Source organism: Erinaceus europaeus, chromosome 1, assembly GCF_950295315.1.
Source record: "Erinaceus europaeus chromosome 1, mEriEur2.1, whole genome shotgun sequence".
NCBI classification, from domain to species: Eukaryota; Metazoa; Chordata; class Mammalia; order Eulipotyphla; family Erinaceidae; genus Erinaceus; species Erinaceus europaeus.
In genome coordinates this window covers 85067191-85088098 of record NC_080162.1, presented here as the reverse complement: position 1 = coordinate 85088098, position 20908 = coordinate 85067191, and the positions used below count along the sequence as shown (strand labels likewise).

Below are 20908 nucleotides of genomic sequence, written 5' to 3'. Positions count from 1 at the left end.
GATATTGAACACACTTATATCATTCATTGCTCCACTTACTTAGGTAAGAAAAATAGAAAAATACATTATGACTTTTCTGAAAACCCAGTATAATTTATTTCCTTCCTTCCTCTCTTCCTCCTTTCTTTCTATCCTTCTTCCCATCCTCTTTCTCATTTTCTCCCCTTTTATTCCTTTCTCTCTCTCTCTCTTTCTCTCTCATTGGCTAGAGACAGAAAGTGAGAAAAGGGGAGTTAGGGAGGGAGAAAGAGAGACATATGCAGCAATGTTTCACCACTCATGAAGCTTTCTTCTGCAATTGGGACCAGGGTCTTGACATGCTGAACTGGGTGTGCCACCATTCAACTCCTCAACATTGTTTTCATATAGAGAATATGCATATTTTTAGAGTGTCCAGTACTCTGATGATATTATAAACGACATTTTACAGTTTTCCTTTCCTGATTTGTATTCCATGTTTATAGAAATAAAAGTCAAAACATTCATTATTATGCTACTTAATTTATTAGGAGGCAGGGGAGAAAGGATAATGGTCGTGCAAAGAGACTTCCATGCTTAAGACTCCAAAGCCCAAGGTTCAATCTCCCATATCATCGTAAGCCAGAGCTCAGCAGTGCACTGGTAAAAAATTAACCAACAAAAAAAATAATAATAATTTATTAGCTATCAGTTTTTATTTAGTGGCTGCTTAAGATGTTCTTCCAGTCTCTGTTATTCTACAATTTACAATATACCAAAGTATACTGTTTTGCTTTCCAAATCCTGCTGAGGGATTACTTGATTTCAAATCTGTTAGTGTCTGTCTTCCATCAGTTCATGGTGATTCACAGTCATTTATTATATCAAAAACAAAACCAACCCCCCCCTCCCTCCCAGACAACAGAACTCCTCAGCTTCAGTCTTTCCTCCATGAGTGGGATTCTAATCAGATATTAGTTACCACTTTGTGCTTGTATGCTTTTTGTATTCTAGCTATTCCTTTTTTTATTTTTGGATTTTGTTTAGAAATTTTAAAATGATATGTCTTCAGTTCTTGACTGTTCTTTGCCTTTCTTTATAGCTATTTTGTTAGAATTCTTTTAAAACTATGTCAATCTATCTTTCCTCCATTTTCTTTCTTTTCAATACAGAACTAGGTCCTCAATCCCAGGTCAAATTTTCCATTCCTTTCTAGAGACAGAGAGGAGACAGGGAGAGGGAGAGAAAGGAGATATAACAGCACCACTCCACTATCCATGGGCCTGAACTCCCCCTGGGTGTTATGATGCTCAGGGCTTGAACCCAGGGCCACATGGTAAGATACTTCACTTGGTGACTTATCTCCTGCCCCCTCCTCTGTTTCTTTAACCTCTTTTAACAGTTATTACTATATATATATATATATCATTACCATCATCATCACTGTCACCATTTACTAGAACACTGCTCAGCTCTGGCTTATATGGTAGTGCCAGGGACTGAACCTGAAACCTCAAGAATATCAGACATGAAAGCTCTTTGTTAGCTCTCCATGCTTTCACAATTATGATAAAGTTCTTTTTTCTTTGACAAACAGGTGATCTCTCTTGTTTAAGTAGGGAATGAGTCAAGACCATGGGTCAAGACCATGTCATTGTTCTGTTAAGATTCAGTCCATCTTTTGTTTCATTGTGTTCCTGAAACATGAATATCTAAGGTCACTTTCTGAGAGTTTGGCCTGTCTTTTAACTTCTATATTATGTGGAGAATCAGCCTATTGTTTGTTTTAGATTCTATTATTTTAGTGATATTTTGTTTCCTATGACCCTTGTGAGATTTCAGTCTGGCTCCTGGCTGAGCCATTAGCTTCTGAGGGCTCCTCCAACATTAACTCATACCTGGAGCTACTTGGGGTCTATCTTAATGTGTTTTTGTTCTCTTCTCTATCTATACTCACTATCTTGATGATCTTGTCCAGAGTCATGACTTGAGATAATGGCTACACTAAGATGTCTGGGATGAATATATCTAGCTCTACCCTGGATTACAGATTCTATTTTTTGGTACTTTCCATCTTCTCTTGAATATCTCAGATATATCTAAAATCTAAAATGCCCCAAAACTCAACTTTTGGCCTCCCTAGAAAACTTCACACCCTTTTCCATTCCATCACCTGGATTCCCTCATCTGAGTTGAAGGGAAGTTTTTTGTTTGTTTGTTTGTTTGTTTTTGTCTCCAGGGTTATTGCTGGATTTGGTTGTCTAGGGTTTGCTGGCACTACAAATTCACGGCTCCTTGCAGCCAACTTTTTTCTATTTTTTTTAATAGGATAGGACAGAGAGAAATTGAGAAGTGGGGGGAGATAGACACCTGCAGACTTTCTTCACCTCTTGTGAGGCCTACCCACTGCAGGTGGGGAGCTATGGGCTTGAACCCAGATCCTAGAGCGGGTCCTTGTGCTTAGTCTTATGTGCGCTTTACTGGGTGTGCCATTGCCTATCCCCAAGAGAAGTTCTTCCAGGCACTAAAACCAAAATTCTTGGTATAATCTTTGACTACTTTCTTTGCTTTCCACACACTATGTCTAATTACATACATATGCATATGAATATATGCTGGACTTTAAAGGCTTATGAAAAATGTAAAGTATTTTATTAATAATTTTATATTGATTATATAGTAAAAAGTTGTTTTGGAAGAGGCTGGGTAGTGGTACATCCAGTTAAAGTTCACTTATTACCGTGTGCAAGGATCCATGTTCAAGCCTCTGCTCCCTGTCTGCAGGAGGGATGCTTCACAAACGGTGAAAAAGGTCTGTAGGTATTTTTCTCTCCCTCTATGTCTCCCCCTTCTCTCTCAATTTCTCTCTCTTCTATCCAATAAAATAGAATAAAGGGGGTGGAGAATGGCTGCCCTGATTAGTGGATTGTATTGCTGGCACAGAGCTCCAGTGATAACCCTGGTCCCCCCCCAAATTAACTAATTAAATTAAATTTTAAAAACTTTTGGATATATCAGTTTAAATAAAATATTTATTTTTTAGATGTAACTTCTAGAAAATTTTAAATTACGAATGTAGCATGATGAATGAACTTGGTAGCACCAAAAATTCCTTAAACAGGACATGTAAATACCTAAGAGAAAAAGTTGAGTATGTATTATATAGAAGTTTTGTTTGTCAGGGAGCCAGGCGGTGGTGCAACAGGTTAAGCGCACATGGCAGAAAGCTCACGGACCAGCATCAGGATCCGGGTTTGAGCCCCTGGCTCCCCACCTGCAGAGGGGTCACTTCACAGGCAGTGGAGCAAGTCTGCAGGTATCTATCTTTCTCTCCCTCTCTCTGTCTTCCCCATCTCTCGATTTCTCTCCATCCTATCCAACAACAACAGCGATAACAATAACAGTAATAACAACAATGATAAACAACAAGGGCAAAAAAAGGAAAAAAAACAAAGTTTTTAAGAAAAGAATTTTTGTTTGTCAAAAGATACATTTACAGACTGAGACAAACCACAAATTGGTAGAAAATATATGTAATCTGAACATTTCACAGAGGGCTCTTAATCAGAAATATAAAAAGGAATGTTTGCAAATTGAAAAATAAGGCCAATTTTAAGAGTAGGCAAAATTACTTAAATAGCTTCATAGAGAGGGTAACTTTATTGGTCAGAATCTTAAAAGATGCTTAACATTCTTTATCAGACGTGAATTTACATATCCAGTAAAATGGCTAAAATTTAGCAGTAACAAATCAACTGGAATTCTTGTATATATTGCTGGTGGGTCCAAAAAGTTGTCACGTTTTGAAAATGTAAGTTGAAAATATCTGTTAAGTAAGGATGTAAAAGACAACTACACGCTTGTTTCACTTATATGTGGTATATTGATTACTGAAGCATGTTAACAAAAGAGTGAGAAAGGCGGCGGGGCCGGGGGTTGGGGGGCAGGCCAGCTGGCCAGCCAAACTCTCTCTAAGACTTAGTGGGAACTGTGGTACAGTTGAGGGGGGTTGGGTGGTGGTAGGTGTAATATGGAACTAAACTCTGTAATTTTACAATCTTGTAAAGCTTTTAAAAAACATTACATATGGAGGATGAGCAGTGATGCACCTGGTTGAGCATATAGGTTATCATCGGCAAGGACCTGGGTCCTCACTTGCAGGGGGAAAGCTTTAGAAGTGATGAAGCAGTACTCAGATGTCTCTTCATCTTTATTCTCTCTCCCCTCTCAGTTTCTCTCTGCCCTGTCAAAAGTAAAGAAAATAACTAAATACAAATAAATACAGGTTAGGGAAGATAGCATAATGGCTGTGCAAAAGGGCTTTCATCCCTTTGTACCACCACAAGCCAGAGCTGAGCAGTGCTGTGTGCTGAGCAATGTAAAAATACAGCCTTCCTCCAGCCTAACAGTTCTACATACAAAACACACACACACACACACACACACACACACACACACACACACACACACACACGTCAACCCAAAAGATGTACAATTTTTAAAAAATATTTATCCCCTTTTGTTGTTTTATTGTTGTTGTTCTTGATGTCGTCATTATTGGATAGGACAGAGAGAAATGGAGAGAGGAGGGGAAGATAGAGAGGGGGAGAGAAAGATAGACACCTGCAGACTTGCTTCACCGCTTGTGAAGTGACTCCCCTGTAGGTGGGGAACTGGGGGCTTGAACCGGGATCCTTGCGCCAGTCGTTGTGCTTTGTGCTACCTGTGCTTAACCTGCTGTGCTACCACCCAACTCCCAAGATGTACAAATTATATGAGCCTCGGAAGCAAGCCACACACTCTCAATAATAGAATGGATAAATTAATGGTGATATATTTATACTACAGTGTACTATGGTAGAAGCATGAACTACATACTCTGTGGTTCAATTTACATAGAATTATAATAAACAAAATTGATTAATGGTGATAAAAATCTGAATAGTTGTTAATTTTTATAGGACATAGAGGCTTTCCAGAATGTTAGAAGTTTCTGTTACTTGATTATGGTATGTATTTGTTAAAAAAAAAAAAAGAATTATTTACATGATATCTACATATGTCTCCCAGTTCATTAATAAATACAATAACTCAATTGTCTAAGGTCAAGTGCATAAATACAAAATCACTCTGTAAATAATGCGGAAGAAAGTTAATTCATTAACATAGCTTCTCTTAAACCCAGCACTATTTCTTTTTTTGTACTTACCACAGTAGAGCTCTAATTGTTGACAGTAAAGTCAAGGGTAATGATCTCAGGAAAGTGCACCTAGTTTTGACATTCGTTATTGTTGTTATCTGTTCTGACAGTAGATGATAGGTTTGGGTATATGGATAAAGAAAGCGAAGACATTTTTATTTATTATCACTTTGTTGGAGGGACTTAATGGTTTACAGTAAACCATTGGCACATAGGTACAATTTCTCATCTCCCCATGACAAGTGTCTGCAAAACACTCTCACCCCAACGTAGGTCCTTTTCCACCATCACGCACCAGGACCCCAAAACCCCATCCATCTTTTCCCTTCCCCTCCTAAAGGGACAGCTTTCAAATTAAATTACATAGGTAAGAATTAACTGCTGTTTCCACTAGCCTTAATGAGTCCTATGCTTTTGCCTCTTTTTTTTTTTCCGTCTTTTAGCATCTATCAAATATATAGTAGCCACTCAGTGTTTCCCTTTCTAGTCTTATGACAACATCAAAGAACAGAACAAACCAGGGTTCCGGCTTCATAAGGTTTACACTGTAATGAAAGAAGACAGCAGTAAACTTCTTCTTTCCTTATATTTACAAACCAAGCAGAACCAATACTTAAACAGAAAGGCTAAAGCTTAGGTTGCATTACTGTCCCCATTCTGTTGTATGGTAGATACAGTTTACTTGCTTTCTTGTTGAGCAGTAGAAAAGACTTGTCATTTTAGATTAACTTCAGCATGACACCCTAGCACAATGGCATGTGTATAGGGAAATGTAATCAATATTTGTAACCTTCAGGAGCATCTGTCAGTGCCTGATTATTTCCATATTTGTCTCCTACCATCTACCCTCATTTTTAAGAAAACCTAATTTTTCTGGGGAAAAAATTGATCTAAAACCTTAGAAAATGCAATGAATTTTCTTTTGGTATGACTTTAGGACAGTTGGAACTCAAGACTGAGTATACTGAACACAGCAAAAAAAATCAACCTTTTTGAAAGGAAAAAGGCATTCAGACTAATGAATTTAAGAGTCAGGACTATGCTGATGAATATTCTTTTCATATACTGTTCTGAGTCTCATAATAAGTGTAGGATCTGGAAAGGTCATATAATACATATGAAACCATTGACATCAATCTGCTCAAATTAACTCCTCAGAAGAATGCTAAATACATGAGTACTCTGACTCAGTACAGCATTTTTAAGTTTTGAATTTTAAATTTATTTATTTTTGATACCGGAATATCACTGAAGCTTGCTGCCTGTTTGACAAATCCACTGCTTCCAGTGGTCATTTTCCCCCTTTTTTGTAATATGCTAGAGACAGAGAGAAATGGGGTGAGAGAAGGAGAAATGCCTGTAGCCTGCTCCACTGAATGTGAAACTTCCCCCTCTGCATGTGAGGGCTGGGGGCTCAGACCCTCGTCCTTGTGCATGATAACTTGTGAACTTTACCAGTTACACCATAGCCCAACTCTACCTTTTTTTTCTAGAGACAGAGAGGCAGAGAGAGTGAAAGAGACCACAGTACTGAAGCTTCTGTCAGTGCAATGGGGGCTATTTTTCTGTCAGTACAGTAGAGGTCACATACATGCAAAGTAATACACTAACCAAGTGAGCTATTTCACCAGCCCTAAGTTTTTGTTATTTTTAATGCAAATTTTAAGAAACACTATAGAAAGTAGTTTCGTGTATATCTTGGGTAGGAAAGAAGAAATTTATTTTCCAGTTGGACTTGTATTCAAAGGGCAAACAGTGAAAATAGAAGCTGTTTCCTAGTGCAGAACGGAGAGTTGGCACCTTGCATTTGCAAAATGCTTATTATTCAGATATTTCCTCCCCCCCTTTTTAAAAGATTTACTTATTTACTTTGGGGGGTAGGACAGACAGCATTTCTTTGGCACATGCAATACCAAGGATTAAACTTGGGATCATGTGCTTGAGAGCCTAACATTTTAGTAACTGTGTCACCTCCAAGTTGCTCAGGTATTATTTATTATACTTTTTTATCTGCCCAGTAACCCAAAAGAGATGTGATTTTAACTCCTGTTTGAATAAACTTGAGAAGTAGGAGCTGTTAATTCACTTAAAGTCAATAGCTGGTACGTGTTAGAATTAAAGGTTTATGGTCCTAAGATTCCCATACTCTTATGCTACATTCCTGAAAATTTTATGTAGCAGCATGCAGGCAGTTTTGGCATAGAAGGAAAGTCCTAGGCCATTTTTACTGATGATGTATGAGATTAGAATCAAAAGTTTGAAAAACAGAATAACTTTTTTGGTCATATGGTAGGGGAAAGTGATTATGCCCAGAAGGTGGGATGTTTATGACCTTTTAATGGATCTGGGTTTATAGGGAAGATTGGGTCCTTAAAGGTATTCTTATGGATGAAAAAATACCTGTATAGTATTTCTCATAGAATTAGTCCTTAGATTCTGTGTTACTAGTAATTTTCTTTCTAACTTCTGTCTCTAGGAGCCTCCGGAAGATGATGCAAACATTATTGAGAAGATTCTAGCATCAAAAACTGTCCAGGAGGTTGGTAGCTGGTCTTCCTTCCTTCCTTCCTTCCTTCCTTCCTTCCTTCCTTCCTTCCTCCCTCCCTCCCTCCCTCCCTCTCTTTCTTTCTTTTTTTTTTTTTTCCTCCAGGGTTATTGCTGGGCTCAGTGCCTGCACCATGAATCCACCGCTCCTGGAGGCCACCTTTCCCCCTTTTTGTTGCCCTAGCTGTTGCAGCCTCGCTGCGGTTATTATTGCCATTGTTGACGTTGCTTTGTTGTTGGATAGGACAGAGAGAAATGGAGAGAGGAGGGGAAGACAGAGAGAGAGTGGGAGAGAAAGATAGACACCTGCAGACCTGCTCCACCGCCCGTGAAGCGACTCCCCTGCAGGTGGGGAGCCGGGGGCTCGAACCGGGATCCCTACGCCGGTCCCTGTGCTTTGCGTCACGTGTGTTTAACCCACTGCGCCACCACCCAACCCCTTCTTCCTTTCTTTCTATCACTAGCACTGATTATCATACCCTTGAAGAAATTATTTATCTAGAGAACCTGGAGTGGTGTGAACTAACCAAGAATATTGTTTGATCAGTCAACACTTATTTTTACACCCATTTTTACATAACCATGCAGGTTATGTTCTTAGATATTTGAGTATGACCCAAACTGATCTTCTTACTCCATTGTTATCCTAAAGGAAGTTATTTTTATCCCTTAGTTACTATAGCTCATTGAAAATTATCAGCAGACTAGATTAAAAAAAAGATAGACATTGAGTCTTAATGAAAACATTGTAGAAGTTGTTCTTCTGACATCTCAACACCATTGTAGTGATTCAATAGAGAGAATTCCTGGAGTGAAAGAATATATTTCGTCTTTGAACATAGTTGTTTTTCCTTAAATCTTTGCCCATTTTAAGAATTTTTTGAAAGTAAACTTACTCTGACAGTGAACATTAGTGTTTTCAAGTGACAGTTTGAGGATACGCTAGAAGTACAGACCCTCACCTCCATAACAGGCTCAAGTCCTTACAACTATCAGTCTTGGCCCAGTTTGATCTTTATCAGCTGAATGCTGTCCCAGGCTGAGAAGAACATGAAGAGGATTGTTTTGGTGTATTTTGCCTCTGGGAAATTTGGTTAATGGCTGTCAAAAAAAGCTGGGAAAAAATGAAAAGGTTCTTGGGAAATCTGAGCTAAAATTGTCTTACCTGATTTCTGTTAGTGTGTGGGGGTGATGTGTGGGGTCTGAATTGATAACTGCTTGTTGGTTACAGGTTCACCCAGGAGAACCTCCATTCGACTTGGAGCTTTTCTACGTTAAGTATAGAAATTTGTACGTTTATTTAATTTATTATATGCACTTGGGGTTTTTTTTTTTTTATTAAAACTTCCTTCACTTACCATATTCTCTTCTGTGTTTTCTAAGAATTTCCCCTAAAACAATACCCACAAATTACAGATTCACTTGAGTTCACCTTAGGTCATGGAGCTAACTTTCAATGCACATAAATTGCCTAGGAGGTCGAAACTGTTGCTGACTCAATACCAGTTGACACAGGCTCTATGATTAGGTCTCCAAGATTTTTTTTTTTTAATCTTTATTTAGTTATTGCATGGAGACAGCCAGAAATTGAGAGAATAGGGAGATAGAGAGGGAGAGAGACAGAGAGAGACACCTTCAACACTGCTTCACTGCATGTGAAGCTTTCCCTCTGTAGGTGAGGACTGGGGGCTCGAACTTGGTTCCTTGCACATAGTAACATATACACTCAACCAGGTGCACCACCATGCACCCCCCAAGATTGTTTTTTAAGAAACTCCCTGTGCAGTCCTCACTTGTATTCAGGATTGAGAACCTGTATAGCATATACATATACATATACTCAACTTTTTCTGCACTCCTTGCCCACTTTCTTTACTGTTTTTTAATAGTAACCAGCCCTCTCTCTGCTCCTGCCAGTTTCCATAGAAGCTGCATAGTGATCTGTTGCTTGGAATTACTATTTTGTTTCTTTGTTTGTTTTGTTCTGGTTTTGCCCTTAAAAGCAAGACCCTTAAGCTCAATCCCTAGCAGCTTCACAACAGACCACACAACTGCTTCACCCTGCTTATTGACATTCCTTTAAATCTTAGTCATTTGCTGCTTTTGCACTTGTCTAACAATTAATGTCTTTGGATAGTTCCTACTTACATTGCAAATGGGCTACAATGGAAGAGCTTGAAAAGGATCCACGCATCGCACAGAAGATCAAGCGGTTTAGGAATAAACAAGCCCAGATGAAGCACATTTTTACTGAGGTGAAATATTTACTGACTAATTTGAGTACTGCTTTTCTTGAAGTAATTAAATGGGATATAAGTTCTTAAAGTTGAAGTTCTTTGCATTCTTTGGTCACTCATGCCAAATCTTTAGTGTGCACTGATTTGTAGAAAAATTAGTCAGGAGTAGGGCAGTAGTGCAGCGGGTTAAGTACAGGTGGCACAATAACCAGCACAAAGATCCCAGTTCGAGTGATCCCACCTGCAGGGGAGTCGCTTCTCAAGCAGTGAAGTAGGTCTACAGGTGTCTGTCTTTCTCTCCCCCTCTCTGTCTTTCCCTCCTCTCTCCATTTCTCTCTGTCCTATCCAATAACAACGACATCAATAACTACAACAATAAAACAAGGGCAAAAAAAGGGAATAGATAAATAAATATTTTTTTAAAAAAGAAAAATTAGTCTGGGCAGACTGGGCAGTGGTCTACCTGGTTAAGCACACACATTACCACTTTAACTTAAAGGAAAACATCAAAGTCATTTTTGCAAAGATTTAATCATGATACAGCCATATAGATAGGTGAAAAATTAAAAGTAAAATGCTGAATAACAGACAATTATTAAATTATGTCAGATAGAATGGAATGGTGTGCCATTGGTAAAAATGATATTGGAAAATAATTCTAGTGATGTGGGAAGTTACTAATTATTATTTGTTGAAAAGAAGCATATTAATACCTAGAAAACATCTTGAATGTAGATGAAGGTCACATTTTCCAGTTTGATGTAATTATGGAGATACTTTTCCTTTTTGATATAGTTTCTCAACTTTTTGAAAGGTGACATTTGAAGAAAAGAAGTAGTAAATTTTTTTTAATTTAATTTTATTTTTTTTATTAAAGAAAGGATTAATTAACAAAACCATAGGGTAGGAGGGGTACAACTCCACACAATTCCCACCGCCCAATCTCCATATCCCACCCCCTCCCCCGACAGCTTTCCCATTCTCTATCCCTCTGGGAGCATGGACCCAGGGTCATTGAGGGTTGCAGAAGGTAGAAGGTCTGGCTTCTGTAATTGCTTCCTCGCTGAACATGGGCGTTGACTGGTCGGTCCATACTCCCAGTCTGCCTCTCTCTTTCTCTAGTAGGATGGGTCTCTGGGGAAGCTGAGCTCCAGGACACATTGGTGGTGTCTTCAATCCAGGGAAGTCTGGCCGGCATCCTGATGACACCTGGAACCTGGTGACTGAAAAGAGAGTTAACATACAAAGCCAAACAAATTGTTGAGCAATCATGGACCCAAAGCTTGGAAAAGTGGAGAGGAAGTATTAGGGAGGTACTCACTGCAAACTCTAGTATACTTCTGCTTTCTTACTTTGGTGCCATACTCCAAACTCAGTCAATTTCTGCTTTGCGTTTCTACTTCTTTTTTTTTTTACATGCATAACATTCCCCAGATTCCCATTTAGTAATACAACCCCCACTATTTCATTCATCATTTTTCATGGACCTGTATTCTCCCCACCCACCCACCCACCCCAGAGTCTTTTACTTTGGTGTAATACTCCAATTCCAGGCTGAAGTTGAAAAACAAGATTAGAAAAGAAAACACAAGTTGAACCTGAAATGGAATTAGAAGTAGTAAATTTTTTTAATTTGATTTTTTATTAGTGATTTAATAATAACTCACAAGAGCATAAGATTACAGGGGAATAGTTCCAAACACACTCACTACCAAAGTTTTGTGTCATCCTCCCCACCCCCATTCTCCTCTCTCCCTCAAGGATAAACCACCGCAGTTTTCAAAAAGTCTAAGCGATAGTTTGACTACTTTTTCTATTCTTTTTAACAAGTTCATGTGTTTCAGTTCTTTATTTATTTGCTTCCAGGGTTATTTCTGTGTCTTGGTGCCTTCACTACAAATCCACTGCTCCTGGTGGCCATTATTTTCCCCTTTTTTATTGACTAAAACAGAGAAATTGGGGGGGGGGATAGAGAGAGAGGAGAGAAAGATAGATACCTGTAGACCTCCGCTGCTTGTGAAGCGAACCTCCCCCACCCCCACAGGTGGGTAGCCAGGAATGTGAACTGGGTCCTTGTGTGTGGGTCCTTGTACTATGTGTGCTTAACCTGGTGCACCACCACCCATTACCCATTTCAGTTCTTTATATTGTGTATATGAGCAAAACCACCTGGTAGTTGTCCTTCAGTATATAGATACAAGCCATAACAACAAACACCAAATTAAAGATCTTCAAGGTATTGCACATGATAAGAATGAGGAAAAAAACAAAATAATGTAGGAAAAATTCAAAAGTATTAGAAAATAACGTGTTTTTTTTTTTTGCCTTCAGGGTTATTGCTGGGGCTCTGCCCAGACTACAAATTCACCACTCCTGGTGGCCTTTTTTTTTTTTTTTAAATAGGGTAAGATAGAGGAAGGGGGGAGAAAGATAAGACACTGCAGACTTGCTTCACCGCTTGCTTGCTAAGCGATGCCCCCCCCCCCCCCCCGGCAGAGCTGGGAGCTGGAGACTCGAACCAGGATCCTTGTGCAGGTCCTTGTGCTTTGAACTATGTGTGCTTAACTCAGCGTGGTACCACCTGGCCTGAAAATGACATTATTAAAAAAGAGAGGATTGTATGCATTTAAATGAGTTATACTTAAAGGGATATAAATAATTTATATGTAAATACAGCTTAGAGTCTTTTTAAACTTATTTTTGTTTCACTATTTTTTGCTTGAACATTCTCTATCCATTTCTTACTTTTTATGCTTTAAAGTCACATATTTCTGTGGCTTATGTTTCTAGGTCTGTTTTATTATATGTTGAAAGTTAAATGTTCCCTGTTTCTTTCTCTCTGGTATTCCTTTCAGTAACTCTTGTAAGGCAGGTCTGGTAAAGGCCACCTCTTTTAGTTTTTATATGTCTGGTACTTTTTTGTTTGCTCCTTTATATTTGAATGATAATATTGCAGAGTAAAGTATGTCTAACTGGCAGATATTCTTTTAAAAACCTTGAATATAACACTCCACTCACTTCTGAACTCTGTTTTCTTCAAAATAGTCTATAATGTGAGTATGATTATACTGCCTTTATAAAAAAGCTGCATTCTGTTGATCCCTGGCAGCTTGTAGAATTTTCTCTTTGTTTTTGATTCTTGATCATTTCACAATGATGTGGTTTGCTGTAGGTCTAGTTGGGTTTAGGAATTCGGGAGTTCTCTCTGCTTCCTGAACATCTACCTCCTGACAATATTCCAGATTTGGGGAAGAAAAAAATTTCTTCTGTTGTTTCATTGACTATAGTTGCTGCTTCCTTCTTTCTCCACTCTCCTTCTAAGACCTCTATAATTCTTATATCTGCTTTTCTGATGGAGTCTTCAGTTTCTTGAAGATTTGTCTTATTTTTTTTAAACCTAATTTCTGCTTTAAAGTCAAAGAATATCGTCATTTTTTCCTCTTGTTTCTAATGTTTTCTCTCTTACATGAGTATGTCTATTTCATTGATTTGATGTTTTAAGACTACATTCAAAGTGTCCTTCACACCCTGTAACTCTTTTTTCAAGTTCTCCATTTTCCTGTTAAGTGGTTCTTTAAAGTCATAGATTTATCTTTTAATCCATTTCTCCATGTTAAATTGAGAGCTTTGTATTTCTTCAAATTTCCTGACAATGTAGTCCCTAATTTCTTTATCTTACATCCACTGAATCTGCATCAGGAAGTGACTGACCCTCTCTTTTGGTATTTAAGACTAGAGCCTTCCTGCTTTTACCCATGTTTTGATTTCTGTTGTTGGTCAACAAGTGGCGCTGGGTTCAGCTTTATGAATTGCAGGTGAAGGGTAGGATTTTTTAAGTGACTTAGTATTATGACACCTAATGTCCCTTAAACAGAACCCTAGTTGGGAGGTAGGGTGTAGATTCCAGTCCTCCTTCTCTTCTCAGATTGATCCATGAAAGTGGGAATTTTACTGTGAGGCCAAAGTCACTTTTCTTCCTTATAGGGCAGCTGATCCCATTTACCACATTCTCTATTTGGGGCATCATAGTGCTTTGTTGGCTTCCTTGCTGCCACAGGGCACAGTAGTAAATCCCCTGGTTCATTCAGATGATGCCCTCAGGATTCATTCACTCAATGACCAATGAAAGATGCAGTAATAAATTCTTAAAACATAAGAGGGGCCTGGTATTGGTTCCCCTGGTAGAATGTATGTTACCATGCACAAGGGCCTGGGTTCCAGATCCAGTCATCACACGGAGGAACAGCAGGGGTAAAGCTTTGTGAACAGTGGAATAGTGCTAGGGTATCTCTCCTTTATCTCTCTCTGTTTCTCTCTCACTCTAGGGGAAAGAAAAAAATAGGTTGTTATTAGTGATAGAATTGTACAGGCATTAAAAACTCCAGCAATAACCCTGGTGGGGCGAGGGGAACATAAACGTAGTCACACTCAGATGCCATCAGATTTACATATGGCTTTATGTACCTACCAATTCATTATTCATGCTGTGACCAAAAAAAAAAAAATCATTTCAATAAAGTATACATTCTACTGGATTAGCTCTCCTGGCCCCAGAAAATTATTTTAGTTAAAAGTGAAAGCATTCTTTTTGTCCCACTATGGGCCTATTTAACATTAATGTTTGGCTCTAGCACTTCCCATGGTTGTTTTAAAGCCTATGAGAACATTTTCATCTTATTGCTCTTCTGTTAGAGAAATTAGGAAAGGCAGATGAGAACTGTAATTGGAAAAACGCATCTTGAACCCCTTTAAATACTCTCCCTCTCTTCTTAGAACATACCGTTTACACCTCTATTTTAACAAATGTTTGTAGTGTGGTAAGTTGTTTATTTCTCTTTTTCCATTAAAAAACTCAGTGAGACAGACAGACAGGACCCATGCCTTTCTCGTCTCCATCCCTGATAGGAGGCACAGTATGCTGTCCCCAGACAAGGGATGTGAGTTGACCTGATATCTGTTCCCCTTTTTTCATACCATTCAATGCCTTTCATTTTTCCTAATAAATGAAAAGCTCTTTAAAATAGCCTATAAAGCCCATGTGTCAATTTTGTTTTTAGTCCCAATGGAGGGTGTATTCCATAGTTGAGAATAGGGAAAGGACAATTTATTAGGATATATGTAAATTATGCAATAGGAAGTCATACTCTTGTAGATAAGAAAAGCTTTTGAGAAGATCAGAATGACTCCTTAACACTATTTTTGGTTTTATCCAGCATTTTTATTAGTACCTTGGATAAATCATATTGTTATGAAATGACCAATAACTCAGTTTTCAGTTGTGTTTTCTTTTATCTGGTATTTCCACTTGCATTATGAGTTAGCCAAGTACATGTAAAAGAGACTCTCAGACTTAAGAGGATGTGAATTTTCACCACCACAGAGGTGGAGGCTACCTAACTAAGTTCTAACTCCTTCTGAAGACCAGATCTAAGACTGGGAGAATAAGTGACAAAAGTTTTAGTTTAGGGGCTGGGGAGATAGTGTAATGGTTATGCAGAGCAACTTTCTTGCCTGAGCCTCTGACCTCCCAGGTTTAAACCTCAGCACCACCATAAGCTAGAACTGAGCAGTATGCTGGTAAAAGAAAAAAGAACAAAACACTGGCAAAAAAAAAAAGGTTGGGGGCGGGCTGGGCGGTAGCGCAGTAGGTTAAGTGCACATGGTACAAAGCTCAAGGACTGGTGTAAAGATCCTGGTTTGAGCCCCCAGCTTCCCTCCCAAAGGGGGGGGTCACTTCACAAGCAGTGAAGCAGGTGTACAGGTGTCTTATCTTTGTCTCTTCCTCTTTCTCTATTCCCCATCTCTCTCAATTTCTCTCTGTCCTGTCCAACAACAGCAGCTATAATAACAATAACAACTACAACAAGGGCAACAAAATGGGAAAAATATGGCCTCCAGGAGCAGTGGATTGGTAGTGCAGTCTCTGAGCCCCAGCAGTAACCCTGGAGGCAAAAAAAAAAAAAAAAAAATTCAAGTTTATATGGATAGGCTAGGATGGATTAAATATAATTACAGTAAATAAATGTAATGTTCTTTGCATTTTTAAAAATATTTTCAACTTCAGGCTGGAGAAAATAGCTTCAAAATATATTTCAAAGAAGAAAAGAGATTATCACTTTAATTACAAATTCACTATGAACTGAGGGTGTGGCAACTTAAAAGTAACACTAACCCCAAACTATAGTAGTAGACAGTCCTGCTATGCTTTCCTTACTTTTCTCATTTCTGAGTGTTACACTTATTTGAATAATAGGATTCAGTGACGAACTTTATGAAACACAGCAATAGCACAGGGCTTTATTGGTAATATAGAGTTAAAAGCATAGCTGAATGATGAAGCAAAGGCAGAAATTGAGTACAGTACTAGAAATCTAGGTTCTTGAGCCAAACTGCCAGGGTGATGGTTCTACTCTTAACCACCTTGTACAGCATTGGACCACTTGCATGTCTTCCCTTTCAGATTCAGTGTCCTTATCTGTGTAAAAGGGAACTCTTGATGGTATCAACCTCATAGGATCCCTCCTACAATTAAATGACATAATATTTGTAGAAATGTTAACATGGTGCCTGGCCCATAGTTACTGCTATATAGATGTTAGCTGTGTGAATTATTAAGGGGTCCGGAAACAAAGAATATTTGAACACCTAGGGTTATTTAATTAAGACAGGATTGCTGAGGAGCCAACACAATACCTAAAATCAACTTAGATATTGCTGCTGTGGAGGAAGTAGCTCACAGTGGGTTAGAGGCAGGAATCAGTGAATCGGCTATACCTTAGTGAATATCATGCTGCTAGTATTGAGCAGACAGAGCTAAAGCTGTCTTGCTGGTAGGTGAGATCTTAAAGAGTAGTAAATTCTTGAACATGGGAATAACAGAATCAGAGATTGGGTTTTCCAGAGAGATGCTATTTAAAAAAAAATTTGTGTCAATTACATTGCAAAATTTCTTTTAAAAAAAGACTGTAAAGGGCCTTCCAGCATAAAGAAATGTAAGAACCTTCCAGAATTCAGAAGAGAGGCAAATATAAACACTCAGTAAAATGATATTGAAATTAGGAGAAAGGAAGAAAGAAAAAAGGGCATACCTGGATAACTGTTCAAGTTCACATAACTCTGATGTTTAATACATTACTTATTTAATTTCTCTTAATATCTACTTCTATAAAATAACTAATACTTTCTATACAAAGTAACTTTGGGACTTAAGTGAAAGTATAATTCTTGATACACATTAAATATTTATATATGCTGATTATTACTGTTTGTGAGTATAACTTTTTGAAGCATAAATAACATAAAGATTAACAGTTTTTGTAAAATAATCACTGTTGGGTTATGGGCAGCAGGATTTGGGGACATGAAGTGTCTGGGATGACTTTTGTGATTAAATGTATCTGTTAATTCTTTGTTTCTTGATGGAACCCAGAATTGGGGGGGGAGGTGTCACTTAAATGAAATAGACTAAATGTTGAATTTGGGGGAAGTAGGGACCTTCATAACTCTCCTCTGCCTGTATTAGCCCGATGAAGATTTATTCAACCCAGACTATATAGAAGTTGATCGCATCTTAGAGGTGGCCCATACCAAGGATGCAGAAACAGGAGAGGTAAGTGATTTACTATTTGAATCTCCTTAAGTGTCTACCTCTATACCTTATATTTTGATTACATGGTTAGCCTGTTGTCTTGGTTTTAACAGCATTCAGATGTGGTATCTTGGGATTATTTTTCACAAAGGTTGGGCATAGTATGATTGACTTCTAGTCAATTTATTTAATTTTATTTATTGTATAGAGACAGAAATCAAGAGGGGAGTGGGAGATAGGAAGAGAGAAAGAGAGACATCTATAGCCCTGCTTCACCATGGGAGAAGCTTTTCTTACTGGGGACTTGAACCCAATCCTTGAGCATTGTAACATGTGTGCTCAACTGGGTGTACCACCATCCAGCCCCTTCATCTAGTCTATTAGAAAGAACATCAAATTCTCTCCTATTTCCCACCAGGAAGTGACTCATTACCTAGTAAAGTGGTGTTCACTACCTTATGAGGAAAGCACATGGGAGCTAGAAGAAGATGTGGATCCTGCAAAAGTTAAAGAATTCGAATCTCTTCAAATACTCCCTGAAATCAAGAATGTGGTAATGTATCCAAATCTCTGTTGGGTGTCTCTTCTAGCTCTAGGGACTTGACAAGTTTGTATGTCAGTTGGACTGTACTCCTAAGTTTCTGTGGCACCATACCTTTGTACTATCCCATTGAGCCTGGGTGGTGTTAGCACCAGATCACACTTTGCTAGCACTTAAGTCAGCTCTAGATTTGAGATTATTTTGATGTATGTGACATTTGCAGTTTGAATATGAACTTAAATTCCTTAGTGCTTAACTACTATATAGAGTCAATAAGATGTAGAAGTTGTAAGAAACATCTGACCTTGGAAAGAAGCTTGGTAAATTCTTACTATCTTTCTTGTTTCCTTTTCCTTATCTCTTGCTCAGTCAGCAACCTTTTTCCTTTAGTTATATTCTTTGCTTTTAGTCAGCGGGAGTATTCTTAAGAGGCACAATTCTTTATAGGTTCTTGGGACTTAACAAAGAAATAAAGTTTTTGATCTATCCTTATAGAATTGGCTTATGTTTCTGATTCCATATTTTATCACTATGCTGCAAAAAAAAAGAGTCCCAGGGTAATTGAGAAGTAGCTTTATAATAAATAATAACAATTAAAAGGAGATAGATTTAGAAAAGAGCTTGAGATGTAACTAACTTGGAAAGAGAACCAGAGTTGTTAAAGAATATGGTTATATGTTGACAGTCTTTTGAGAACACATTAGTATGTTGAAAATGCTCATTTCCTTTCATATTTGTTTTTACATCACTGAAAAGTTAGGACTTAAAGGTTAAGACATAACATTAAACTTAGATCTGTGACAAAGTTCATTCAAAATCAGTGAGTTTGTTTTGCTTTGTTTTTTTTAATATATGAAGTATTTCAAGGTATCATGAGATTTAGAACAGTGATTAGAAATCTACATAGCGTTTAATGTTTGGCTAATACATTTATTTATTTATTTATTTATTTATTTATTTATTTATTTATTTATTTTTGCCTCCAGGGTTATCGCTGGGGCTCAGTGCCAACACTACAAATCCACTGCTCCTGTGGCCATTTTTTTTCCATTTTATCAGATAGGCCAGAGAAAAATTGAGAGAAGAAGGGAAGGCAGAGTGAGAGAAAGACACCTGCAGACCTGCTTCACCACTTAGGAAGCAACCCCTTGCAGGTGGGGAAGCCAAGGGTTCAAATTGGTATAGTTGTACGGGTCCTTGTGCTTCATACTATGTGCACTTAACCTGGTGCACCACAACCTGGACCCCTGTGGTCAGTACTTTTTATTTGTTGTCATTGCCACTGAGGCTTTATTGCTCCAAGCTGACTTATTATTTTTTTTTAGAGAGAGAGATGAGACAAGAATTAAAGGGAGGGGCCGGGTGGTGGCGTACCTGGTTGAGCGACATGTTACAGTGCAAAAGGACTCAGGTTCAAGTCCCTGGACCCCACCTGCAGGGGGAAAGTTTGCGAGTGGTGAAGCAGGGCTGCAGGTGTCTCTCTGTCTATCTCCTCCTTCCCTCTTGATTTCTGGCTGTTTCTATTCAATAAATAAAGATAATTTTAAAAACTATTAAAAAAAGGAATTCAAGGGAATAATTTCTTGATAATCATATTTCCTCACGACTATGTTCTTAGAGTTCAGGGAGACAGTCTGGCTAATTTATTTATTTTGCATGTTAATAAAACGAGAGGAAGACAAGAGAAAGACACGACAAGACAGCACACTTGGTTAGTGCTTTTATTTTGTCATCTGCATGATGCGGGTTCAAACCTGGCCTCCAAGAAGCTTGAGTACTGCTATATCTTTCTTTCTGTCTCTGGAAAAGTAGGCCTTCAGTGGTGAAGCCTCAGTGATTTTTTTTTTTAAAGCTTTTCCTTTAAAATTAATTTTTTGCATATTTTCTCCTTTCTTGCTAAAAACATTTATATGATGGTAATAGTATTCACTAGTCCTATTTCTAAGTACTTAGTATAACTATAATTGTCGCAATTTTATTGGTAAATTGTGAAATGAGATTTTCTGAAAGATCATGAAGATTATACTTCTCCTCAGCCACCAGTAAGGTAATTGAGGATATTTTATTAAATTTCACATGCAAATGGCTTAATTTTGTTAATATATTTCAGGTTTAGATTTCATCATGACTTTTTTTTAATACTTCATTTTAATGAGAGAGAGAGAGCTCAGAATACTGCTCAACTCTGGCTTATGGTGGTGCTAGGGATTGAACCTAGGACTGTAAAACCTCAGGCATGAAAGTCTTTTTTGCATAACCTTTTATGCTATCTCCCCAACCCAAAACTTCTTTTGTAACTATAGATATAGCTAAGAGTTTTTTGTTTGTAAGGTACATCATTTTTTAAAGTGAATAGTACAGAGAGAAATTGAGAAGAGAGATGCAAGACAGAGGGAGAGACATTCTGGCCTACTTTCTCACTCATGAAATTCCCCCCCTGAAGGTGAGGAATGGGGGCTTGAACCTTCCTGGGTCCTTGTACATGCTAATGTCTGTAATCAACCAGGTACTCTACCACCCACCCCCCTTTTGAAAGATCTTAAAATGTCAATTTAGGGGCTCAATTTATCTATAAGCACAATTAATATGAAAATATATCCAAATAATATAAAGCAAAAAGTTTGGTGTTTTTTTGTTTTGTTTTCTGATTTTTTTAAATTTTTTTTATTTATAAAAAGGAAACATTGACTAAACCATAGGATAAGAGGGGTACAACTCCACACAATTCTCACCAGCAAAACTCTGTATCCCAACCCCTCCCCTGATAGCTTTCCTATTCTTTGACGCTCTGGGAGTATGGATTCAAGGTCATTATGGGATGCAGAAGGTGGAAGGTCTGG

General features: G+C 38.1%; 1 protein-coding gene across 4 annotated transcripts in view; it reads left to right on the top strand.

Moving 5' to 3' along the window:
* The window catches only part of CHD6 (chromodomain helicase DNA binding protein 6), a 236663-nt gene that overhangs the window by 109153 nt on the left and 106602 nt on the right, over nt 1-20908 (top strand). For all 4 annotated transcript variants that reach the window (XM_060190220.1, XM_060190206.1, XM_007526639.3 and 1 more), the window contains 5 exons: nt 7635-7697; nt 8934-8992; nt 9840-9957; nt 17462-17548; nt 17946-18080. In XM_060190220.1, coding sequence (XP_060046203.1) covers nt 7635-7697; nt 8934-8992; nt 9840-9957; nt 17462-17548; nt 17946-18080 — 462 coding nt within the window. The remainder of the gene's footprint in view (nt 1-7634; nt 7698-8933; nt 8993-9839; nt 9958-17461; nt 17549-17945; nt 18081-20908) is intronic.